The sequence below is a fragment of the Myotis brandtii genome, unplaced genomic scaffold (genome assembly GCF_000412655.1).
Source record: "Myotis brandtii unplaced genomic scaffold, ASM41265v1 scaffold681, whole genome shotgun sequence".
Classification (NCBI taxonomy): Eukaryota; Metazoa; Chordata; class Mammalia; order Chiroptera; family Vespertilionidae; genus Myotis; species Myotis brandtii.
This window is the reverse complement of record NW_005370660.1, coordinates 1,734,180-1,762,091: the sequence shown is the minus strand read 5'-3', so window position 1 is coordinate 1,762,091 and position 27,912 is coordinate 1,734,180. Positions and strand designations below refer to the sequence as shown.

At 36.1% G+C, this 27,912-nt stretch overlaps 1 protein-coding gene across 1 annotated transcript in view; it reads left to right on the top strand.

Moving 5' to 3' along the window:
* Positions 1-4,434: 4,434 nt before the first annotated feature.
* Positions 4,435-27,912, top strand: part of ADAMTS3 (ADAM metallopeptidase with thrombospondin type 1 motif, 3) — a 145,168-nt gene continuing 121,690 nt past the window's right edge. Inside the window, exons 1-2 of the mRNA XM_014529494.1 lie at positions 4,435-4,453; positions 18,957-19,113. Of these exons, the coding sequence (XP_014384980.1) occupies positions 18,963-19,113 (151 nt within the window). The 5' untranslated portion in view covers positions 4,435-4,453; positions 18,957-18,962. The remainder of the gene's footprint in view (positions 4,454-18,956; positions 19,114-27,912) is intronic.

Here is a 27,912-nt window from a genome sequence, read left to right as displayed (position 1 = left end):
GACTGGGGGCCGTGGCAGGAGAGGCTGGGCAGGGGCACGGAGAATGGGCCGAGACCCAACCCTGTGCCCACCACAGCCTCGCAGCCCACAGTTCTTTCAAGGTTCACGAATTTGTGCACTGGGCCCCTAGTAGTAATATAATTCAAATAATCATCCAAGAACCCTCAACCCCTATGCCACTCCATGCACAAAATTAATTTGAGGTGGACCATAGACCTATATGTAATCTTAGAGCCAAAAATCTTCTAATAGAAAGTTTTGGAGTAAATAAATATTTCTTGAAAAGACACAAACAGTGGTAACTATAAAAACCATTGATAAGCTGACTTCATCAAAATTAAAAATTAATTTTTCTCATCACACCATTAAAATAATGAACAGACAAACCACAGATTGGGAAAAAATATTCACAACATATATATCTGAAAAACAATGTGTGTATTGAATATTTTAAAAAGTCCTACAAATTAGCAGTGAAAGGTGAACAATCTAATTTTTTTAAATGGACAAAAAAATTGAACAGACATCTTACAAAATAAGTTATCCAGAGTGTCAATAAGTGCTCAAAGGCTCATGGGATTATGAGCTTGTAAGGAAGTTGCATACAAAAGAATTGTACTCAGTAGTAAGAATAAGCAACTACAGATCCATGCAACAATGTAGGTGAATCTCAAAAACATTATGCTGAGTGGAAGAAGCCAGATTCAAAAATCTGCATACACTCTGGTTCTATTTATATGAAGTCAGAGAATAGGAAAAAAATAATGTCTGATGGTAGAATTAGGGGTTGCCTAGGGATGGGAGGATAAATTGAGTAGAAAGGCGCATTAGAGAACTTTTTGATTCTGACAGCTGTGTCTTATATTTTGTTTTCAGTGTTGGTTGCACAAGTATTTGCAATTGTGAGTACTCATTTTATGGAACACCTAAGGTCTTTGTTTTTATTGTATGTCCTTTTTACTTCACTTTTGAAAATGACACATACAAAAGTAGTGATTTTCTCATCAGAATTCTTCTAGTGATGAAAGAGTAGAAATCCAGATTGAATAGATATATTTTCTTCCCTTGGAACTTCATGAGGTATTTGCTTCCCTTGGGACTTCATGAGATTATTTGGGTTTTATTTATGGACAGGCAAAATTGACACTGAACATTTAAAATTTTTCTTAAATGGTCCGCTTTATAAAGCTCTCACCTGTACTGTGGCTTATCTTCACAGAGAGAAGGAGGAGTGTCTCTCTCCAAAGGCTCATGGGATTGTGAGTTTGTAAGGAAGTTGCTGTAGCTGATGCACACTGTGTGATTGAGCACCTGTGGGCAGGTGCTGACAGGCACTCAAGGCCTACTCATTGAGTGAATGAATTGGCAAAAGATGAGGTATTTGGGGGACTGAATGAATATTATAAAATATATTGAGAAGTTCATGTTTCACATAGGCAACAGATATCGTGGAAGTTTTAAAGCAGGAAAGTGATTTTCCTTCCCTCAAGTTGACTAGCTTTGTGGAGAGTAAGCTAAAATTTGGAGACACTGGTGGCAGGGATATTATTGTTTGAATGTGGTATTTCTGTAATAGATTCTAATATTTTACCAGAGTTTGATGCATAATTACAAAATGGGGTTCAGACCTTTGTCTCTTGAAATGTACCATGAGGCTCATCTTTCACTTGCTAATTTGATGCTTTTGTACCTGATTAGTATTATATAATTACTAGTGGCCCAGTGCATGAAATTTGTGCACGGGGGGTATCCCTCAGCCTGGCCTGCACCCTCTCCAATCTGGGATATCCCCCTCTCAATCCAGGAACTCTGGCTCCTAACCACTCACATGCCTACCTGCCTGATCGCCCCTAACCACTCTGCCTTCCAGGCTTCTTGCCCCCAACTGCCCCTCCTGCCAGCCTGCTTGCCCCCAACTGCCCTCCCCTCCTGGCCTGATCGCCCATAACCGCCTCTGCCTCGGCCCCGCCACCGCTTTGTCCACCAGAAGGGCATCCAGAAGGTCTCCCGGTCTAATTAGCATATTACCCTTTTATTAGTATAGATAGAGGCCTGGTGCACGGGTGGGGGCCAGCTGGTCTACCCTGAAGGGGGTTCTGGATCAGGGTGGGGGTCCCCTTGGGGGATGGGGCCAGCCTGGGTGAGGGGCCTGGGGCAGTTTGCAGGCCGGCCATGCCCCCATCTGGGTGGGGGTCCCCGCCTTGGGGTGTGGCCAGCCTGGGTGAGGGACTGAGAGCCATTTTCAGGCCGGCCATGCCCCCAGCTTTGTCCAGAAGGATGTCTGGAAGGTCTCTGGAAGGTCTCCCGGTCTAATTAGCATATTACTCTTTTATTAGTATAGATTAGTCTTTTAGGCATTACAAATGACCTTTTCATAAGGTTTTAAAGTTTGAAATATTAACTTGTGGTATTTCATTGTGAAATATTTTGCTTCATCCCTCCCCCCTATTTGAAATAGAAAAGCTGTCAACTAATGTTCTGTGTATCTTCTGAAATTTTGCATTGACATTGTAAGACATTTAAAAAAAATCATAAATATCCTTCATAGTGAATTTGTAGACAATTGAAAAGTGAAGAGAAAAACCTCAAAAATTGGAGAAGAAAGCCACATTTTTTCTTTTAGGGAATTATTGCTTTTGGAAATATATTTTAAAGTTTTAGCAAACACCTTTTCAGAAAATGATTTATTTAAACAAAATTACTAGGCCAAGGTAAGGCTTATACCAGTAACATAGCAACTGTAGGTACACACGTAATTTTATGAGAAAGATGGCAAGCAAAATGTCTTGAGCTTGAAAGGAATGCCTTGCCAATTCAATAATGTAAAATATCTCACATGAAGGAAAACCACTGGTTACGATGGTGATTTCTTATAACATTTTAATTTAACAATATGATTTTGTCATTCATGTTAAAAAAAAAGAACTTTAGGAATTGTTAAAAGATCATACCAGTCACTTAGTTGTTATGTACATAACATTTTTAAAAAAGGAAACATTTTTTAAAAAAGGAAAAAAATGATGGAAACAGATGACTGTATTATTTGACTGAAGACTTACTCATACACAATTTAAAAGGAACCAAAGGTGATGGAGTGAAAACATGTGGTTTGGCACTTGAGTGTCATAAAGCAAAGTTAATATACTTTATTCAGTAAAGCTTTTTGAAAACTGAACTAATTCTCAGGAAGTTAAATACTTTTTTATTATTGTTGCTCAAGGTAATTAATTCTGTAATAGTAAGAATCCTATTTCATTTTGTGATTACTTAGTGAAATGACATGCACTACTTTTCTTTTAAAAATAAGTACGTTGTAGGGGCCATTCATTAAGTTGCATTGGTTCAATCCCAAGGTCCCAAACCATAAAAAATTAAATATCTCCTATTTTGACTTTTCTTAATATGACACATTTAACATCTACTTTGTGTATACTTAAGTATATGCTACTTCTTCTAAGTAAATTCCACTAATTTTAAATTCCACTGATTTTAAATTAGTGTGTTATTATTAAGCACTGTATAAAACTAACAGTGCATGAATATGTAGCCTGGTGTTAGGTAGTTTGTGATTTTGAAGGTATAGGAGTAGTGTCTGTTCTTTTTTATTTTTTAATTAAATTTATTGGGTTTTCATTGGTTCATATGATCATACAGGTTTCAGGTATAGGTTTCTATGTTACAAGAGCTGTATTTGCACTGTGTGCTCACCACCCAATGTCAAATCTTTTCCTGTCACCATATGTTCGGACCCTCTTCACCCTCATCCCCTTTCCTTGGGCAACCACCACACTGCTGTTTGTGTCCATGAGTTTCCGATTTATATCCCACATATTCTGATCTGATGCAAGATAATCTTTCTGATCTTGTTTTGTTAATCCTTACACAAGGATTTTTCCATTGATTTATAGAGAGAGTGGAAGAGAGGGGGAGAGACAGAGAGAGAGAAACATCTATGTGAGAGAGAAACATCAATGTGAGAGAGAGACACATCGATTGGTTATCTCCCACATGTGCCTCAACCAGGGCTGGGGATCCAGCTTGCAACCAAGGTACATGCCCTTGCCCAGAATTGAACCCTGGACCCTTCAGTCTGCATGCTGATGCTGTAGCCACTGAGCCAAACCGGCTAGGGCTGATCTTGTCTTACTTAACACTGCTGTTCTTAGGGTGTAGCACAGAGCGGGTACCCAGTCAGACTGGTTTGCTCCGGACTAAGGGGTTTCCCCAGGTCATGAGACTTGCAGTGCTCAAACTCAGTGTGTCCCAGGGAAGCCAGACAGTTTGGTCACTCTATGTCCTCAAGATCCTTTCAGGGGTTCTGTGAGTTCAAAATTATTTTCATAGTAATACTAAGACAGTTTTTGTTTCTTTCACTCTCATTCTCACTCAAGTATACAGTGGAGTTTCCAGAGGCTACCAGAGGTATATTACAACAGATTGAATTCAGAAGCAGGTAGGAGAATCCAGCTGTCTTCTATTAAGTCAGACATAAAAAGATTTGCAAAAATGTAAAGCAATGCCAATCTTCTCACTGAATTTTCTTTGTTTTGAAAAGATCATAGTTTTCATAAACTATATTAATTTTACTAATTTATTTTTAAATAAATTAATAAATGTAATGTAGATATTTATTTTAATTTGTAATAAGTACCACAAAACCTACATAAACAAAGGTTTCTTGGGGATCCTCAATACTCTTAAATAGTGTAAAAGGGTTCTAAGACCAAAAAGTTTGAGAAACACTGAGTTAGAATTTTTCTATATGAAAGAAGGAACTTTTACTTGTGAGGAGTATTATACCCTGAGCCTTTTAGAAGGCTGTGTTTATGGGAATTTTCATATCTCTCTTAGCACCTCTGTGTTTAGCTGTGCGGCTTCCCCATGCCCTACTTTTCATACATGCAAAGGAGGGTGCTGTCAGTTAACTCTGGCTTAACCTCATTCTAAATCACAATAGCTAAAACTTAAAAGGAGCAACCCCCGCCCCCCAAACATTCATGATAACTCAAAAGGATGAAACAGTTCCATCAAACTAAACAACCATCCTATTTAATGGAAAGAATCTTATAAGTAGTAAGGGTACTTTTGTTTCCTCAAAACTGGCTGTATTTTGCCATTACTACTATTAGCATATTATCTATTGTTAATATTAATGAATATAAATATACCACAGGACTTCACCTAGCAGTGTGAGACCAGAGAGAATTCCTGTCTTCTTCACTTTATGGGTCTGAATTATTGTTAGTACTGACAGAGTCAAAGCCACATGGTTCTGGGAGAATTCATCCTAGTATTGCTTCTGTGGCGATGGCTCCTGGAGGACTGGTTCATAGGGACCGACATGGAGACCTGGCAGAGGGCTTTGGAGCAATTGAATATTGTTGACCACACAACCCTAGTGGAATGTGTTCTGTGTTAGTTTTTCAACCTAAACACTTTCTGGATAAATTATGGTAGACATTGGATTATGATTATGGCCACAAAATCTTTAATATGAACTAAGGGGGATAAAGATCCATAGGCAGCAAACTAGTGATCTGATAATCTTTGTGTTGAAATGAATTAGCACAGAGCTTTTTTGAAAAAGTCAATTACTTTGAGAATATTTTAGAAAGTTGTTTGACAAATCTTTAATGTCAGATGGTTCTGGTGGTGCAATGGCATTTTACTATTTACTAAACATTAGACCTCAGTATCTTTTCATGGCAGTAAAAATGCATCAAGACTCTAATTTTAATGTGGCTATGCCATGATTTATTTGTTTAATCTCTATTTGTTGTTTCCACTTGGCATGTATACATTTAAATTTCTAGAAATGGAAACGCAGAATCAAAAGATACATGCATTTTTAAGAATTTTGATGCACATTGTTAAATTACCCCCCTGAAAGGTGGTGACAATTTATAATTCCATAGGAATGTTTGAAAATATTGTTTCTCCATAATTTTGAAGACCTGGGATTATCCTTCTTTTAAATCTTTGCCAATAATAAGGACATTAATAGGGACAACCTAACCCTGCTTATCATCAGACCCTACCTCAGACTATTTGATTTAGTCAATCTACCTCGGAGCTCCAGAATTTCTATTATAGAGCTGAGATCTTCTACTCTAAGAATAGAAAAAACATTGTCCCAGGAGTTGAAAGATAGGGGTTCAAGTCCTAGTTTTGCCACTCACTCTATGGTCATGGCATGCTATTTAACATCCTTGAATCCTGGCTTTTAAATAGCATAAGATGGTTTTAGAGATTGGATGAGCAAATGAATGTGTAATGGACTACTGTGTTATCACATTGTTTTTGTGATCCTTGAGCCTGGGATTGAACCAAGTATAAACTGACATTGTTATCACTGTTACAGTACCATAGAGTTGGACCAGGAAGACTCAAGTGCATAATGAACTTCTCTTGGGGGTCAGAGGCCCCATTTTGTTTGCAGCATGTGGTTCTCAGGATGCAGACCAGGATCTCTCTCTCTCTCTCTCTTCTGTTCTCAAGGGTCCATTTAAAGATCAGCATGTGCTCAAGTTTGAAGTCAGTGGTTTGCCTCTTGTATTTGATAGTTAGTATATATGACCGGCTATTGGACAGCTACTCTTAATGAGATCAGTTTCACTAGTCTAGTTCAGCAATTTTCAACCGGTGTGCTGTAAGAATTTTTAAAACATGTAGTACCTGACTATTAAGTCAGGAGCACTGACCTCTTTTCCCTTAGATTGTCAAGTAAAAAAATGACAACTGCCAACACAACAATAACTATCTGGTGTGAATAAATCAAAATTATACCAATTTTTTTTGCCAGATTGAGAGCAAATATATCTTTAGGTGTGCCACAGAATTTTGGTAATTATTTTATGTGTGGCATGAGATGAAAAATGTTGAAAATCACTGGTTTAGTGGATTGATGTGCTAGATAGTAATAGGAAGCAAGAGAGGTCAGCCCATCTATAAAAGACATGCTTTGTTGTTGAAAACAATTTTTTTTCCTAGTTCTAGCTCACATACTTGTGATATACATCTACAATTTATAAAGAACAGAATAATTAATAAACTGCTGTACTTAACAGAAAGCACACCTTGTTGCTCTTTAGAGAATTTTTAAGAAACAACTATGCATGCTTGGAAAACCATTTAAATTATTTAGCTAAGATTATGACGTTAAGAGACATAATTTAGTAACAGCGCATAACTTTAATACATTTTGTTCTAAAAATACCATGTTTGTGTGACATTACATTTTCATACAGCAAAGGTATGGAAAGAAAGATTCAGGAAGATCAAAGTGTGGGAAACACACTGGACTCTGTGCCTAACAGCTGTAGCTGTTAAAAATAACACATGCTTTAGCCGCATACTTAATGTGCAAACCAACCCATCAAGGCTTGGTTTGAAGCAAGTCAGTTTTTTTTGACAAATACGCCTTCTCCTTTTCTTAGAATGGTACCTATTAGCTAATGTTGCATCTCAGAACATTGGAAGAAACTCAAGATAAGTGTTGTGGAGCAAGGGTAAATTTAGAGGGAAACATAGGGAACTAGAAAAAGCCCTTATCCAGGGAGCTTGATCGTGGACATTTGCCGCTACTGAACTTCTAGCTGGAGAGATGCTTTATTTTAATGTGACTTGCAGGCAGGGTGTGGCTTTTGATCAGGAGCTGACATTAATGATCAGGGTCAGCTGTGGTTAAAGCTTGTTTTTTCCATCATAAGAGGATCATCAGGGGAAAAAGTCAGCATATTTCAATACTGTAAACTGTTTTGGGCTGGTTCAGCCATTTGGCAGCCCTATAAACGGAGTAGGGTTTCATTGAAAGAATGAGAACTGAGAAATATATGTTCTTCGCCTTCCAGCTGAGGTGGATGCTGTTCCAATGTAGAACTAGCTTCTGAGCGCTAATTTTAAGAATTGGATCTTGTTACTTTTTTTCCTGAAAATATTATAAACATCATAAATACGTATTCTAAAATATGATAAACGTTTGGCATTATAGATATATTTTGGGGGGTGAGCTAAATGTAATGATTATGTAGAAAAAATAAAAGGGAAAAAGGCCACTTATCAACTCCATATTGGTTATTGGTAATTGGTACCATCAGTATAAAGTGAGGATGGGTTCAAGGTGATTTTTAAGATCACTCTCAGTTCTAATGTTCTGTATATTATTAGTTCTTTTTAATTCCTAAGTATTATACTTTTTATTCAGATGTTTAATGAGATAGAGTGGTATTTCTGTCAGGATCCTGGTAGGGAGCAGTGGCATTCTTTGAAAAGTTTAACTAAGAAGAGTTTCATGAAGGGACTCTTTAAAGAGGCATGGCCAGGGTAAGAGAACCGAGATGGGATGGTGAGGCACCTGGAGCCTTTTAAAAGCAACATGTTATTGTCTCTAGACCTCAAGGTCTTAAATGGAAACAATGCTCGGGCCACTGAAGAGGGTACCTGAGGGAGGTAGACACCACCACTGTCAGATCTGTGGTGTGGTGGGGAGAGAAAATACCTATCCTCTCTCTTCTCCAATCCTCTGACATGGAGGATGCTGTGGGAAGATTTTATGGATCAGGCTAAGAAGTGGAATATATCACTTAGGCTCACCTCCTGTTGGCTAGTGCCTGGACATACCTAATTGTAGAGGATGGTGGGAAATGTAGTTCTTCTGTGTGCCTAGAAAGAAGAGGACAGTATCAGCATTGGTGATTACCAGCAGAAGAATCAAGAATGACTCCCAATTTTCTGCCCAGAGCACCTGGTGGATTGTTTGGCTTTCTTGTCTTCTGTTGGTAACTTTATCCATAATAACTGCTAGCTTTTCCTCTCATTTCTGCTTTCTCTTCACAGGCTCCTTCTTGGTTATAATCAGCATATACAGTTCTTACACAACTCTCCCATTTCACCTTCCCCAAATTCCTCTTTTCATTTACCCTGCTTTATTTTATTTTCTTCATAGTACTTATCACTATATGAAAGCATATTTAATTGTTTACTGTCCTCATTGGTATTTTAATCTTTAAAGGTCAGTGACTTTTCCATATTCCTTACTATATATTTGTTCTTTTAACAGTGAATGACCCACAGTAGGTTCTCAAAATTTGTGTTTAGAGGAAGTATCACAGGATTCCATGAACCATCTTAACCATTGTACCATTATTCTTTCTTCCTATTCTTATATATGCCCACTGGGTGTTCTCTCTATTGCATCACTTCTGTTTCTCTCCTTACAGCTTTTCCTTTGCTTTCTCTAGTTTGATTTATATTTTGCCTTACAGATTTTCTAGTTAGTCTAATGAAAGAGGTTTCACTGGTGGGACCAGAAGCCATCCTAACTTCTTAACAGTCCATATTCCATTTTTAACTTCCTTTATATATTGTCAGGTTTCCATCTAATGGTTGCTATTTATTTGTTGCCACTGCCTTCTAAGTTCCTTTACTATTGTCCCCATTCAATTTCTGTTACAATCTCTTGCCTCATCTCAGGACTCAACTTCTGTTCAGGCCAGTCTGTTCTCTTGAGATCTTGTAACAGTTTTGGAAGTTTTTTCTCTCTCACCAGTTCTCTTCTCTTTTAGCTACATAACTTTATCTAGACCAGTGGTTCTCAACCTTCCTAATGCCGTGACCCTTTAATACAGATCCTCAGGTTGTGGTGACTCCCAACCATAAAATTATTTTCGTTGCTACTTCATAACTGTAATTTTGCTACTGTTATGAATCGTAATATAAATATCTGATATGCAGGATGTATTTAGGCGACCCCTGTGAAAGGGTTGTTCGACCCCCAAAGGGGTCGCGACCCACAGGTTGAGAACCGCTGATCTAGACAGTCAGAAATAATAGGTAAGGATCAAGTATTTACTAGGTGTTCTTTTTCTTCCTTAACTCTGACTCCATTCTTTCAGTTTTCCATTATTGTATAGCAAACCACCTGAACTTAGGGTGTAAAACAATAGCTACTGTATTATATTCATGGATTTTGTATAGCTGGAATTCAGAGAGGGCAAGCGTTTTTGCTCCAGAATGTCTGGGTTCTCATCTGGGAATGCTCAAAATACTGGGATTGATTTGAGTGGCTGAGTGTTGGGAGCTGGCTTCTTTATTGACATGTCTGGTGGCTGAGCCGAGTGATTCGAAGGCTTGGACTATTACCAGAGTTGCCTACACATGGCCTCTTCATGTGGCTTGGGCTGTGACAGCTGGATCTGGGAGGAACATCTGGAGACAGAATGTTCCATGAGACTGAGGCAGAAGCTTCGAGGCTTCTTCCTAACTAGTCTCAGAAATCATGCAGTGACACCTCCATGGCATTCTTTTGATTACAAACAAGTCACAAAAGCTGGCCTGTGTTCAAGGGGAGGGAAATTCCGTTCTCCCTCTGGATGGGGGAATAGCAAGGCCATGCTGAGAAAAGCGATATGGGATGGAAGAGTATATTGTGGGCCATTATTGGAAAACGCAGTCTGCTACATTGATCTAGATATTGTTGATGGGATTTTCTCTGTTGACCTCACTGAGGTTGAAATGCCCTGAGGCCTTGTCACTCAAAGTGTCATCCAGGGACAAGAAGCATCAATATCACTTCAAGATTTATTAGAAATATAGAATCTCAGACCACTGAGTCAGAATCTGCATTGGTAAGATCTCCGGATATTCATTTATACTTTGAAGTTTGAGAAATTCTGCCCTAGGGGACATGGACCATGATGTGGGCTTGCTAACATCCACTCGATAACAAATGCCGAGGGAATAGTTGAACTGATCTGGATTAAATTCCTATTTACAAGCAGAATTTCTGTATTTTAAATTATGTGTCTCATACTATTTTGACTCTATTATGTTAACTGCAAGCTTGCTTATCTTTTTAGAAATAGTATATTTATCTTCAGTATGGATCTTTATATTGTATTATAATGTACAATCCTAGCTTTAATAATTAGTCCTTAAGCTCCTTCACTAAAGAAGGTTTGGAATAATGATGTACTTTGGTATGTATTATAATGCTATTTTGAATAATTTCTAAGATCAAAAAGTTAGTTTCGTTTGGATTTTACATTCCCCTTAAACTATTTTTTAATTGTTGGAATTTATAAAGCTTTTTCTCTTCTGTGACAGCTGTTAGTAGATAAACTATTTTCTTTTGAATGAAAGAATATGATTTTTAATTTATTCCTTATGACTTAATTTAAGATACCCTGATTCATTCTGTAAACATTTAAAAACCTGAGAAATGTATACATACATAGAGTTCAATTCATAGGTTCCATTTACTCATGTATTCTTTAAATAGTCATCTTTTTAAAATTTGTTTTGGAGTAAGGGAATAAATATCCAAAAAGTCATTTTGATTGGCACATTACCTTTTAGGCAGTTTTTCTCAAATTATAATTTCCAGACTACTACTATTTGCAGCATCTGAAATGCTTGTTAAAATTGCAGATTTCTGATCCCCATCCCAGTCTTTTTGAATCAGGCTCTCTGGAGTTGAAACACGGAAAAGTCTCTGAGGTTGGGACCTAATTTCTTTGGCACACTGAAGTTTGCAACCTACTTTAGGTTAGTCTTATGATCATATCTCAAGTTATTTATCATGGAAATAAGTGGGTCTTGGGATACTGGCAGGGAACAACAACTTGTCAAATTCACATTTTTCCTGGGAGCTCTAACATTGAAAGATAATTTAATTGGAAGTCACTTTAGAGATTATCTAGTAAAACTTTTGTAATTTTACAGATTATGAAACCGAGCCCCCAAAAGCTTAAATGACTTTTCAAAAGTCATATTAATTAGTAGCAAAGCTATGACCGGAACCCAAATCTTGTGTGAACCAAGCTAGGTTCCTCCTCTTTTGCTAAGATGAGGTAGGTTCATCTTATCTGTAAGTGTGGCAGTTAGGTATGTTAATGAAAAGATCATAAATCACAAGGATTTAATCATAAGGCATCTATTGGTCTGCTTGAATTGGCCACATTAATAAATTGAATGTTTGCAGAGCATTTGATCTTATTAAGGCTTTAGTCATCTGATTTAAGTTTTTCTCAGAGATTTTTTTCTATGTCCTCATATACCTTCTCATGGTTCAGGAAAAATTACTAGATAAAATGCCTTACCATGAAAAGCCATATATTGATCAGTTATATAATGCACAGAATTTACAAAATAAAAGTGAACTAGTTTTGCAGGAGAAGCAAAACTGAGCCTTTTACAAAAATATGAGAGAATTTATTTTATTTATTTGTGTTTTTCCTGGATTCTCACAGAGTAAACAGTATATGATTATAATATTGAGAGAGATCCTCAACAACAACCATATTGTTATTACAGTAATGAGCTTTCTTGGGTCTCTTTTTGTGTAATCTCTTTCATCATAGGCCGATAGGTTAACACTTTATACAGTTGAATAAAAAAAAAGTCTTATTAGGGGCCCAAATAATGGAGGTCTGGCTTAATGGAGACAGGGATTGGTAATGGAGATTAGGGAAAATTAGTGGAACTAAACTGGATGCATAGGAAATCCTCCAGTCTTTAGGAAATCCTCCTAGAATTTTATTTTTTACAATATATATTTTGATAAGAATCAGGCAGCAAAGTTTTGGAGATTATGCTCTCTAATTAAGGAACTGAATTGGTGATGTCCAGTGTAACTAATTCATTTGCTTTAACAATTAATTGAATTGTGAGTCAAGATGGCATAATCCCCCCTTTTTCTTTCCTTCCCTCCCTCCCTCCCTTCTTTTTTTCCTTTCTTCCTTCTTTCTGGAGGGCCCATTCATTCCCTTCATAGACTAGATTCTACAAACATACCTTTAGTATTATCAATTTCCAGGGAATTGTTACATGCTGTTGAGACTCAGAAGTCATCCAGAGGATCATTGTTGAATGAAATGACAGCCAAACCCAATATAAATCTGGAGTTTATCAGATTTGTATTTTGGTTTAGCTGACATCCTTCTCAGCATCTCTTAATTTCCAAGCACTAGCACAATTCACATAAAAATTATGATAACATATTGACAGTGAAAAGTACTATATAAATAGTGATAAAATACTGACTGTCCAAAAAGAGTAAAAAATGTTCCTGCTTTTGAAATAATTGAAGGCTTTATGGAAATCTATGGCAAGGCTTGGGGTATATTTTAGCTACTTAAAAATGTTTTTATTGGTTTTAGAGAGAGAAAAAGGGAGAGGGAGAGAGATAGAAACATCAATGAGAGAGAAATATCCATTGGCTGCCTGCACACCCCCTACCAGGGATAGAGCCTGCAACCCAGGCATGTACCCTAACAGGGAATCAAACCTGTGACCTTTTGGGTGCATGGGACGATGCTCAACCAACTGACCCACACTGGCTGGCTTAGCTACTTTTTAATCTTCATAATTTTATCCAAATGCCTTCCACATAATTACGCTTCTTTAATATAAATAGTGTATTTTGTTAACAAATACAGATTGAAATCTGTTTTCCTCTATTTTCCAGCCTTCTGAACTAGTTTTGCATTCCCTAACCACTGTGCTGTAGGGATATCACTGAAATACCCCTGAAATTCAGGAAAGATTTGGAAATCATCTTCATGTAATAATATCTGTCTATTCTAAAGGTAAAGTCGAACCAGGCAATGTGTTCAGTTGGCACCTTGATACAATAAAAGTTGGAGAAAGCAACACAGTGAAATGGTGATTCTCAAAACTTGTTTTCATGGAACTTTAGTGAGCTAAGATACAGTTGTTGTACCACTAAATTGTAATGATAATCTTTTCGATATTACATATACATTTATTCTCACACGCATTAATATAAAATTTTCTCAGTGTCTCTCCCAGACATTGAAACATAAACTAAGTTTAATTAAAATAGTTGAAAACTTAAACTAGACATTTAAAACTTATTACTGCTTTTCTATGTTATGTTGAAATTGCAACCAATTTAGCATAACATAATGAATATGTAGTTAACCTCAGTTTGTTATTTATTACATTATTTGGCACATTTTTCCTGGCATTCAAAAAAATAAGCTACCTCGCTCTGCTCTCATGCCTTAATGATTTGAGAATCACTGCAGTAAAATAATTTTGGGTGTCACAATTATAAATGGAATGTCTCCAAAGCATACATTTTTTTTTAGAATATCTGGCACAGAATTTTCAAGAAAATCTTAGTAATTCTTGTTGGAACTCCTTTTAAAATGACTTTCTACAGATTTTCATTTTGAACCAAGTCAAACACAGTTTAGTCTTTTCTTAGTGACTGATGTTTATTATTACCATCCTATAAAGACTAGGATTTTATATTTGTTGCAGGGCTTTAACGTTTATAAGGGCACTCATAGACATGATCTCATCTGAAACTCGCTGTGCCCCACCCTCCTTACTTTCCTCTTCCACTTACACTCTGACGAAGATTAGGAAACCCTCTAACCTGGTTTATAGCATTGGGTATCAACTATGGCTTGAAGACCCCTCTTAGTGAGTAGGGAGTGTGGCCTTTGTGATTGCTGTTTCCATGCTCAGAGGCTATTTGGCTTCATTCTGGATTCTTGGCCGTGTTTGGGTTGAGTGATGGAGCTGGAAGAGTTGACCAGACGAGAGGGGAATTATGCAGCTGGATTTCTGGCATAGATCATTGTTTTCTAAAATCCCCTCTGAAATGCTGTCTGAGGGCTTGTGTGAAGACTTAACTAAAAGATAAGTTTAATATATGCTTAATGCTCTATTAAAGATAAATATTCTAAAAATTTGGCTTAAATTTTGGAGAACAATTTGAGAAATACAGTAAATATTTTCCATTTGGTTCCTGGAATGAGAGAATGGTCAATGTGCAGGGCTTTGTATCATAGAGGGAAATCAATGAAATGTTTTCTTAAATTTCAGAGAGGAAAGGAGAGGGAGATAGAAGTAGAAACATCACTGATGAGAATCATTGATCGGATGCCTCCTGCACGCCCCTTACTGGGGATCGAGCCCGCAACCTGGGCATAAGAGTGAAGGGGAAGCTAATTCATGTAGAGGGGGGTAGTACTTTGGGACTAGGGCCCATGTGGTTGGTGCAGAAAGAGCAAGGTATAAAACATTGGAAGCCCAAAAGATAGAGAAGGCCAGGCCATGTAGGGCTTTGTAGGCCACGGTCAGGAGTTCAGATTTTAAGACTTTCCTATATAGTAGGTTGAGGTAATATAAGTTCTCCATATCTTTGTTTCCCAGAACTGCCCTGCAGTTCTCTGAGTGAATAGGATACTCACTGTCCTCAAGCATGTCTTGGGCTTTTGCACTTCATATCCTTTGCTCAACTCTGAGCTGTCTCACTTCTAATGCCTTATGTCACACCATCAGCATGACAATCCTCCCACCTTTTCAAGATCACCACGTCCCTAAAAATTCTTTATCCTCTCACTATACCATTCATTCATGTAATTTTTCATTAAAAAAGTATTGAAAATATACTTTGTGCCAGCCATTGTGATGGTGGTTAAGGAGACAAAGGTGAATTAAGATAAACAAGTCTGCCTCCAGAACTGACAGTGCCTTGGGAGACAGAACAATAAATTTGGCATTCAGGTAAAACAACCTGGAATTTTCGTTGAGAAGAAAGAACACACTGTTCCTGAGTCAGAATGATTGGCTAAGATGGGCTCTAATTTATTTGGGGTCACCTAGTCTATGTGGGAAGAGAGTCAGAAAATCACTTTTAGGGAAGTAAGCTGAGACCTGGAGAGGAAAAACAAATAGCTAAGGGAAATGTGGCATGGTGAGAGAAGAGAGTTGTAGACAGAATCAACAGACTTTCAAAGGCCTGAAGCTATAAAGAGCTTGAGAACATCTAAGGAAAACCTAAAACTGAACAAAAGCCCCTCATTCTGGGGCAATAGTGAGGTGAGAAAGGAGTGTGGCTTTTGTGATAGCTCCTTCCATGCTTAGAGGCTATTTGGCTTAATTCTGGAGTCTTAGCAGTTGAATGCTTGAGGCTGTTAGGCAGGGCTAGTTGATGCAGGCCTTGAAAGCTGTGGTAGGGAGTGTGGTTTTAAGTGCAATGTGCAATGAGAAGCAATTGAAGTGTTTTAGACAAAAGAGTAACATGATTTTATTTGAGGTTGAGACTGCCATCTGTTCATCAAAATCCAGTTGTCTTTTCTCCCTGGGCACACAGCCAGATCCCATTTCCTGCCTCTCTTGGCTGTTGGCTGTGCATTCGACCCATGGAAGTAAGTGGTAGTGGTAAATACTGGACTAAGGCTAGCTCATAACACCCTCCCATGTAGGCTTCCTCCTGCTGTTTTCCCTTCTGACTGGGCAGACTTGGGAGCTGTATAGAAATGGCAGAGCACCATCAGCCTGGACACCTGCATGTCTGTGTGGAACCAAACCTCCTGTCAGCTTGCATAGAACTGTCCTGAACTTGCATGTGAGCAAGAAAGAAGTACCTGATTTTTGAGCTGTCCGTACATGCTCAGCCCATGTGTTACCACATTCTAGTTTATCTAAAATTAATATGATGTTTTGAAAGAACAGTTTTGGCTGCTGAGCTTTGTGAAAATGTGAGACAGTGTGAACAATAGCAGCGGCCCAAGTGAAGACCCATTGTGATGGAGACTAGGGAGATTTCAGTTAAAACAGATTTTAGATAATCTTGGATGTAAAATCAACAGCTCCTACTGATAGTTTGCTGTGCAGTAAGATTGAGTGTAAAAAACACTCACTTAATTTGACTCTCAACTGCCATATCACTCACTTTCTAGACTTTCCATAGCATATCTCATTGAATACCTTTGGCATATATTTTATTTATTTGACTAGAATGCCCTCAGTTGGAGGGCAAATAAACCATGTCTTTGAGAATTTTTTATTTATCATGGTGTGTAGTTCAGTACTTTTTAAAATTAACTTTTAAAAAAATTAATGAATATAATTATGAATACAAGAATAGGCTCTCAGATTTTCTGTATAGAATTATTGGAGGTCACATGACCCAGCTCTTGCCATGCCAATGATATTACCTCAATCTGGCTTAAATTTTAATTGCTTTCTAAGGGGGAGGTTTAGCTGTTAATTTCGTTCTACCTATGGTCTAGAGGGGAAAGTAACACTATGGTGCTTGGAATTTGAGTATTTGCAATAGAAGGTATGGAGAAATGTCAGAGGCATGTGGGCTAATCCTCACTACCCTCCCCATCACTTTCAAGTGTCCCCAATAGCCATTGCTCTTTGCTCAGAGTTGCTGAATGCTTCAGTGACCACTGTTTCCATCCAGAGTTAGGCATTCACTGGGAGAATCATTATGATCTATGGGAGTCTCAAGATAGGAGGTAGTTTCTGTCATCCAAATGAGCAATGATGAGGTCTGTAACTAAGAAAGTGGCAGTGGAAATAGAAGATCCATGCATCCATACCTCTGGGCCTATTTTGTTTGTTAGTTTATTTTGTTCATTGGATTCCACATATAAGTGAGATCATGTGCTATTTGTCTTTCTCTAAGCTGGCTTATTTCGCTTAGCATAATAGTCTTCAGGTCAATGTTCTTTTTAGTTACAGCCAGAGTTTCTTTAAGATCGTAAAGGCTAAGTGTGATGAAAGGACTCTGGTGATGTTTCCTTGTAAGATATTGCCCCATAGATTCAAGGGCTGTTTATATATGCACAGCATCTAGGTGGGTGTAGAATTGGCATCTGGAGACATTATAGTTGGTAAGACCTCCCTGTGAGGCTTAGCACGTATGTAGTTGGTGGTAGAAGTCCAAATGGAAAGGAGCAAGGTACAGATTTGAATGCGGTAGAAAAGCTACAGTCAGAGCTGTATTTACTGAGAACAAATGCTATTTGGTAATGTGTGCCTACCTTTCATTTCTGTGTTGCTTGATACCAGAATTGTAGAGACATTAGACCAACATGAATTAGAAAGGATGAGAAATTCCTCTCCCTGATCATGTTCCATAAAGGCCAGTGACCTGTGAAAATACAGAATAAGTTAAGGGCCTGAGAAGAAAAATATGACTAACTTTTCGATCTGATATATTTTTTGAAATAATTACAATTTCCACACTAACGTTATTTTTTCAACATTGTTTTCAAATAAATATACTGAAATTTAAATTAATATACATATTGATATATGACCTTTAAAGTAGATAAATGCAACTATTTGTAATGTAGACTTGATACTTAAGAACAAATTTCAAACAAAACCATCATTTCTCTTCTATAATACTGAATATAGTCCTGGGGTTTTCTAAATAAACATTCATTTTCTAAAGAAGATGAAACAGAAAGAGACACTAAAAAAAAGAGGTGGAAAGAATTAAATGTAAGAATAATCTTTTCAGTGTGAAGGATGAAACTTGAGAAGGAAAATAATATATATAAAATCATGATGTTAGATTAAGATAGAACAAATATGAGTTAGTTTTTCAATTTAATAAAAGTAGAAACTTGGAGTTTTCAATGAAGCGTAAAAAGGCTAATTAAAGGCAGAAATAAGTTTATGTACTGAGTGCACTATGGGACTTACTCCTCTCATAGCATAGTAGTATGGAAGTGAGATGTAAATGAGTTTAAAAAAAGGGTAACATGCTTGTACAGAAGGTCCACACTGAGTTGTTACAGGAAACTAGAAATGTTTCAGTTTACTTGCTCCATAAGATTTCTTTTAGAGATAAAATACCAAGTAGAATATATAAATGCACTTCTTTTGCAGTTTGACGAAATGTATGCATTGTATAATTTTCTTATTCTTACCGCATTTAAAGTTCTTATTCTATCTTAAATGAATTTTTTAGTCCTGTCATACATGAATTTATACCTCATAGGAATTACTGATATCTCATAATACCTTAAACAATTTTAAATTTATAGCCAAAAGTGGAAAGAAAAAGCATTAGTTTAATTGTAAGAATTAAATTCTTACAATTTAGAAAAGGTACTCATGAGGTAAAGGGGGTAGATATTTCTTTAAGAAATTAATACATTTTTTGCTTTCTCTAGGCTGGAATGATAAAAAGTCATGATGATGAGTATTTCATTGAACCCTTGGAAAGAGGTAAGCAGATGGAGGAAGAAAAGGGAAGGATTCATGTTGTCTACAAGAGATCAGCAGTAGAACGGGCTCCCATAGACATGTCCAAAGACTTCTACTACAGAGGTAGGCATCTCTGACAAGGCTTAATATTATCTGTAATGTTAAGAAATGATGAAAACGATTCTCTTATTCTCTTATCAATTAAGAAAATGTGGTTGTCATGTGCTCTTGTATAATGTGGAGGCAGCAAAAGAGGTTTATACAGGCAAAAGTAGGTTTATGGTTGTTTGTATGAAAATAATACAATAAATAATACAAGAATAAACCCTTGTGTTTTGCCTACTCACAGCTCTAAACATCCTTTTACCTACCCCTGTATTTATAAAACACGAAATATGGCTTTCATTTTTTGAAATGAATATAGTGCCTTAGCCAATGTGGCTCAGTTGGTTGGGCATCGTCCCATGCACCTAAAGGTTGCTGGTTCGATTCCTGGTCAGGACACATGCCCAGGTTGTGGGCTCCATCCCTGGTTGGGGCATGTAGGAAGCAACTGATCGATGTTTTCCTCTGACATTGATGTTTTTCTCTCTCTCATCTTCTCCCTTCCTCTCTCTAAAAATCAATAAAAATCTTTAAAAATTGTTTAAAAATAAATATGCATATAGGAATATATGTTATAGGCATTGTTTTATTTCAGTGCAATTTTTGTATCCCCAATATGTTTGTTATTTATTATTTCTTTTAAAAGTTTCACATTAAAACTGTAATTTTTGTAGCTTATATTAAAATTTGAAAATATTTGTGTTTTCTAGAAGTATCTAAATTATGCTTTATTAATATCACTTAAAACATTTATAATAGTTATATTGACATATCAAAGAGTTGTATTGTGTTTTAAGAGTAGTGTGATTGCTATATTTGAAAATAAGTATGCTATTTGACTTGGAGGTCTGTTTTCTAAAACTTGTTACATGTGGAGGAGACACTGAGTTGAATGCTTTTGTTGAATTTTATTTCAAAATAGTCTGGAGCACTAAAATAAAAATTAAGGCACAAGAAGATTTTCTATTTTTGTTTGTTTTAATGAAATCTGAAAGTAACTTGGCATTAGAGAGATATTCTTGGGTATAAAATTGGGTATAAAAGTTTCCTGTATGGGGAAGAAAGGAAAATTGGGAATCTATGTTTTAAACCAAATCTCAAAAAGTCTATATTTACTTTTGCCAGGCCAACTTTCTGAACTAAAGGTAATGGAAATTTCCCTAGGGAGATTTCAAGGATATAAATAATCTTAATTGAGCAATTATCTATATTCTATATTGAGTTGTTACCTAGTTATTATGTTGATTTTCAGATGTCACTGGCTTCCTTTAATATGCTAGTCTCATTGACTCGTAAAATTTAAAATAAGTGTAAAATGAATATGACCTGAAATTTTTTCAAAAAATTTCTGATTTGAAACAAAAGATTTGCATTAATAGATGTAGTACCGTGAAATGTGAGCCTGTCCTAGAGGGTCTCTGCCATATAACAGGAAGAGAAGACACCGTAGTTAGACAGTGAAATTAGTAGGTCTACAACATCAAGTTGTTCTGTTTACTTTAGATTAATACCTTTCTGAGTTCCTTTATCTGTGAATAGAGTTAAAATACATTGCACAATTGTAATAACTATTAGAAATGATAAATGCAAATTGCTGGATATAGTCCTCAATAATAACAGGTGCTTAATCAAGGCTGGATATTGTTTTTGTTATTAATTTATTAGTATTCATTATTTTGTGCAAAAGATTTACATGTTACAAATTTTGATAAAGTTGAATAGTTGACTGTCTTCACGTGAATACATTACTGTTAATTCTCATTTATATTTTCATGTTTTAAAAATGTAATTCTAAATCAGAAGACTGGTTATGTCAAAGGATAGATAGTAGGGTACTATCTGTAGTTTTGGTTGTTATATAATAATCATATCTAATATTTCTTTTGAAACAACTGTTAAATATCTTTTTAAAAAAGCATAGCCCAGCCCTAACTGGTTTGGCTCAGTGGATAGAGGGTCTGCCTGCAGACTGACGGGTCCTGGGTTCAATTCTGGTCAAGGGCACATGCCCGGATTGCAGGCTCTATCCCCAGTAGGGGGCATGCAGGAGGCAGCTAGCTGATCAATGATTCTCTCTCATCACTGATGTTTCTATCCCTACCTCTCTGAAATCAATAAAAATATATTTAAAAAAAAAGTATAGCCCACATGTTGTGGAATCACATTGGAGGACTGGAGACCCGATTAGACACTATGACTGTCATCCTGTTTGCTCCATCTGTCATACCTAGAGTTTCACCAAGCTGTATCCTATTGCTCCATTTCAATTCCTGGTATATCTATAAATATCAGCCCTGGTACTTTTTATTAGTATGCTAACTACAGGGAAAAAGAGAAGATTATTTTTTTTGAAAATAAGAAAATTGTGAGCAATAATATGTTTAATACTTTTTTTGATGCTAAGTTAGAGAAATTTACTAGTCATGGTATATTAGTATAAAAGAATTGAATGGGATTAAGTTAATTTGAGATATTAATTTTTTAAATTATTTAAAATTTTATAGTATCAAAATCAACATACCCAGATTTTATAACATAGACACTGAGACTGTTTATTTTGAGTTTTTCACTCGTGAGTGGAGAAGATTGCCTTACAGTAGAAGTATTCCACAAAGGAGGGTAATGACATTTTGGAAAGGTTCTCAGGGATCATGGGTGAAAGAAAAAGAGGTTCCTTTGTTAACTCTCAATTACCTTAAAACTTGAACCAAAATAGGACCATTCAGTTTTCTTAGAATGTTCCATGATAAAACCTAGCATGAGCTTAATGATTTTTGTTATCTTATTTATGAAGTTCTGATTGAACTGAGTTACTGGTGATATCATTTATCTCCTTTGGAGAATCTTAAATTGTAACCATATATTTTAGAAGTGTAAATCTCTCCCCAAGGCAAAAAGAGATTCAGATTCGGAACTGTAAGTGTATCATATTATAACTTTTAAATTCTTCTTTTAACTTATTGGTTATAGGACTGAGAGCCAAGCTTTTTCGTGGACTAAATACTTTACAGCTAAAAATTAAGAATACATTTTCATACCCCATTTCATCATTTTAAAATGTAAAATTGAACAGATTCTAGGAAGAGAAAGATATATTGATTTATAAATGAAAGCTATAGTATAATGTAAAATAGTGCTTTTTCTGGATCAATTCAGGATGTTATTTTAGGAGACACATAAGGTTTTTCCTTAAAAAGTTATATGAAGAGGAAAAAATACATAAGATTTACTTAGAAAGAAACACATTTGAGGGCCATGGTCTTCATAAATATCTCTGACAGCAAGGCACTTCTGACCCTACAGTTTCATCAATAGGGCCCATGTAATTAAATGCTCTGCATTTTGCTAGTTGTCACAGTAATTGCCTGGCTACGTGTCTTGCTTTGTCAACTTGGCAACTCAGAACTGCCTGTGATTGTTCTGTAGATTGATGCAAGCATTCTAAATTAAATCCGATTTTGATCTAAACTAGGTGAGTAGTAATGAGATAGGAGTCAGATTGGATTGTGATTGAAGTAAAATTGATAGGGTTAATTGTTGGAATATATGTTAGGTTTAGAGAGAAAGAGAGTGATCAAGGATGACTTGGACTTCTAATCAGGAATACTAGAGAATTATCTTTCTAGATTTCAGGTATTTAAAATAGAAATAGAAATAAGCTTGATGGGCAATGACAAGTGGGAATGCATTTGGACATATTGAGTGTGAAGATAAATTAGAATAATGGGTGAAGTAAAAAGTGCATAGTATATTTTCATAATCATGTCCCAGATTCAGTGCATGAATAGCCTATATACATGTTCTGGTAGAGGTGGGTAAAGGTTAGCTTCGGAGTCAGGTGAAAGCTATTGACTTGTGGATGCTTGGAATGTCTCTGCTTGCCTTCTACTCTCTCATTCTCAACTCTGTATCATTGAGAATAGAAGGTGTACAATGCACAGAAATGGAAGCTATCTCCTTTGGAGAATCTTAAATTGTAACCATATATTTTAGAAGTGTAAATCTCTCCCCAAGGCAAAAAGAGATTCAGATTCGGAACTGTAAGTGTATCATATTATAACTTTTAAATTCTTCTTTTAACTTATTGGTTTTAGGACTGAGAGCCAAGCTTTTTCGTGGACTAAATACTTTACAGCTAAAAATTAAGAATACATTTTCATACCCCATTTCATCATTTTAAAATGTAAAATTGAACAGATTCTAGGAAGAAAAAGGTATATTGATTTATAAATGAAAACTATAGTATAATATAAAATAGTGCTTTTTCTGGATCAATTCAGGATGTTACTTTAGGAGACACATGAGGTTTTTCCTTAAAAAAGTTATATGAAGAGGAAAAAATACATAAGATTTACTTAGAACGAAACACATTTGAGGGCCATGGTCTTCATAAATTTCTCTGACAGCAAGGCACTTCTGACCCTACAGTTTCATCAATAGGGCCCATGTAATTAAATGCTCTGCATTTTGCTAGTTGTCACAGTAATTGCCTGGCTACGTGTCTTGCTTTGTCAGCTTGGCAACTCAGAACTGCCTTTGATTGTTCTGTAGATTGATGCAAGCATTCTAAATTAAATCCGATTTTGATCTAAACTAGGTGAGTAGTAATGAGATAGGAGTCAGATTGGATTGTGATTGAAGTAAAATTGATAGGGTTAATTGTTGGAATATATGTTAGGTTTAGAGAGAAAGAGTGATCAAGGATGACTTGGACTTCTAATCAGGAAGACTAGAGAATTATCTTTCTAGATTTCAGGTATTTAAAATAGAAATAGAAATAAGCTTGATGGGCAATGACAAGTGGGAATGCATTTGGACATATTGAGTGTGAAGATAAATTAGAATAATGGGTGAAGTAAAAAGTGCATAGTATATTTTCATAATCATGTCCCAGATTCAGTGCATGAATGGCCTATATACATGTTCTGGTAGAGGTGGGTAAAGGTTAGCTTCGGAGTCAGGTGAAAGCTATTGACTTGTGGATGCTTGGAATGTCTCTGCTTGCCTTCTACTCTCTCATTCTCAACTCTGTATCATTGAGAATAGAAGGTGTACAATGCACAGAAATGGAAGCCCATGAAAAATGTTTGCTACCTATCACTATAGGATAGGAGGAAATTATGTCCTCAACAAAACAAGAACTAAAAAAAAAATATATTCTTCTTCTACATTCAAGAACCCTAAGCTATTTCATTTGATTGAATGCTAACATCTATTTCTATTCCTTCCTCTAAAAAAGATTTATCTGGGTTTCCAGTAAAAGTCACGACTTAGAACCTATGGAGATATTATATTGTATGGTGCAGCTCAACAGCAAAAACAACCTGCAACCATTCCCATATATTGCACAAATTCTCTTTCCTTGACTCTCAAAAGGGAATTTGTATTGTTTTTGAAATGTGAAAAAATATGAAGAGCTGTTTAAACATATATTGAACTCAGAAAATCACAGATTCAGTGCTCTGCTTTTAGAATTACTCTTTAAAAAATAAGTCCTAAAGCACTTTTAGATTTGGTAGAATAAATATTCTCTTCCAGCCCTAGCTGGTTTGGATAGAGCATAGGCCTGCAGATTGAAGGGTCTTCAGTTCAATCCTGGTCAACGGCATGTATCTCATTGTTTAAACATATATTGAACTCAGAAAATCACAGATTCAGTGCTCTGCTTTTAGAATTACTCTTTAAAAAATAAGTCCTAAAGCACTTTTAGATTTGGTAGAATAAATATTCTCTTCCAGCCCTAGCTGGTTTGGATAGAGCATAGGCCTGCAGATTGAAGGGTCTTCAGTTCAATTCTGGTCAATGGCATGTACCTCATTTGCAGGCTCCTTCCAGGCCCAGGCCCCGGTCAGGGCTCGTGCAGGAGGCAACCAATCGAAGGGTTTCTCTTACATCAGTTTCTCTCTGTCTTTCCCTCTCTTGCACTCTCTTACATCAGTGTTTCTCTCTGTCTTTCCCTCTCTTGCAATCTCTCTAAAAATCAATGAAAAATGTCCTCCATTGAGGATTAAAAAAAGAAATTATCTTCCCTTGCAGAACCTGCAGGTATTCATAACACAAAGCACTGTCAATTTCTGACAAAAAAATAACCACCCTTTTCATTTAACAACAAACATGCACTTGGCATGCTTATGATAAAGAAACTTATCTACTTCCTTATGGAGGGAGAGTTGAATTTACTTTATTTTCTGATTCCTGCTTTGGGAGTATGGAATTCACACCCATTTTTGGCATCTTTGGTTTGGACAAAATTGTCTTATAGTTTATGGTCTTTGAATTTTTATTTGTTAACAACATGTCTAGTAAACCATTAAAGGATCATAAAGTTCACCTCCAGCATTTAATTAGTCATCAGTTTAAACTCGGATAAAAAAACAACAACCCAAAAACAGAACAAAATATACCCCTGACCATCTCTTAAGAATGTGTACATGGTCATTAATAAGAAAGTTAGCTTTAGGCAGTCTATTTTGTTTTAGGGTGTGGGGGCTGTTACTTTTATGACATCAGCTTTTCATATTTTTTATTTAATCCCTAGGCCCTTAGGTCTCTCCCTTCAAATTACAAACTATTCATTCACCAGAAGCTTTGTGCTAAAGTAATTTTTGTAATTACTTCCTACTAGTGGGAAACAAGGAATAGTAAGCCTTTATCTCCTAGCTTCCTTTCAGGATTTTCATTTTCCTGCATGAACCCAAGTGCTTGTGATGCTGGTGTGGTTGTCATGGCGCTGTGAAGGAGTCTTTGTCCCAGGTGGGAAACATGTACAAGTCTGAATGATTTGGGAGTTGCTCCTGGTTGCTGGGGAATGAAACTATGAAACAAGAACTGGAATAATGGGAAGACTATTCCTTATTTTAGGAGTCCTAGGAACAGAGTCCTCCTTGAATCTATAGACATGTCAATAGGTGCTAAAACCCCTTGTAACTGCAAGTTCTCATGACCTATGCCCCGATCAAAGAGAAACATTGATAGGCTTTGTAATACACACGCGTGCACGAACATACGTGCACACACACACACACACACACACACACACACACACATCAAACAAGAGAAATGAAATTGAGCAGATTTTTAAAATTAAATAAAGAATGGAACATAATATGTCTAAATCATTAAGATCTGCTAAGTATCAGCCATTCTTTTAGGTAGATGTTAAATGACAAAAATTTCCCAACTGTGAAGTTTAGTTTATCATCTGAGGGTCAGCCATTCATTAAGGATAGTACCATTGGATTCATATGGAAATACTAATTATATTTATTACATTCCTTTTCAGTTAGATTTTCTGTCTTTTATAATCTAGGTATTTATAACAATTGTTGATCAAAATTAAGGCAACTGAAGATTGAATTATTACATAAAGTAACCAGGAATCAGGGTGATAGTTAAAGAGCTCTCAGATGTGAAACGTAAGAGTAATACTTTTTATTAAAATATCTTACTGGGCTATTCTATCTCTTCATGAATAGTTTAAAAAAAAGGAATTTGTTTATGAAATAAACTTCATATTATTTCCAATAAAGAATTGAAGTGGAAAGACTATTGAGAATTCAGAGATGCTGAATTACTATTTAGTTTTTGATGCGGCATTAATGGAAAAAGAATTGGAAGGTTTTAGATATATCTGGGAGATTGAAGTGCAATTGAAAGCAGTTAATTTATCTGAAGGTAGAAAGTTAATGCAGATAATTTAGGCCAGATCTTATGAATTAAATGACTGCCCACTCAGAAGTAACTACAGAGTAGACCCTTGAACAACACAGGGATTAGGGGCACCAACCCCCGTGCAGTCAGAAATCTGGGTATAACTTTTGATTCTCTACCAAACTTTACCATTAGCCTGCTATTGACCAGAAGCTTTATTAAAAATATAAACAGTTGATTATCACATATTGTATGTTATATGTATTATGTTCTTTATTCTTACAATAAAGTATGCTACAGAAAAGAAAATGGTATTAAAATCATAAGGAAGAGAAAATATATTTACAGTACTGTACATGTTTATTGATCTGCGTATGTAAGTGGAACTGTGTAGTTCAAACCTGTGTTGTTCAAGTGTCAGCTGCCTACCAGTTTACTCATGAGGGAGCAATTAATACCAAGAAGAAATTTTGTTAGTAATTAAAATTCATTTATTCTTTCTAAATATAAAATATGTCCTATTATAAAAATATGCTTTTAGTGTGGTTTTATTCATGTCAACCATTTTTGCTTAGAAGGGATAGACTGTTTTAAGTAAAATATTAAGTACATTTTGACAGTGCTCTTGTCAGGTATGCCTGCTTTAAACACATGGTCAAACCTATACTTATTTTCTTTACATGTACAGCTCATAAACTTTCATGTTAGTGAGTGGGGAGTATTTGTGTAAGGAATCTGAGTGTTTCTGGAGGTTCATTATTTCTAACTAATATGGCTGATATTAAAGATAATTTGCTGTAAAGTAGATTTTATTTTTTCTGTCATTGACTATTTTCTTTTCCCTGCTGGCTCATCAGTCTTTAACTTTAAATATAACATTTGTTTATGATGATCAATGTTATTCACTTGTGATGGTCTTCATTTGGTACTTTGCAAAAATTTTTCCCCCTGTGGTTCCCCTGCCTGATTGTGGAAGATTCAGGTGTGTTTTTCTCGGTTCTCTCTTTCATTATAGAATTGTTTTATCCCTATCTCTCTGCAGGGCATCTTCCTGGTAGATGAGGTGAAGGCTATTAATATTGAAGAGAAATGCAGTAATGGGGAAAATAAGTATAGCATAAAATAATAGTTTTATTTGCAAATTGTTTGAAATCAGATGATGGGCAC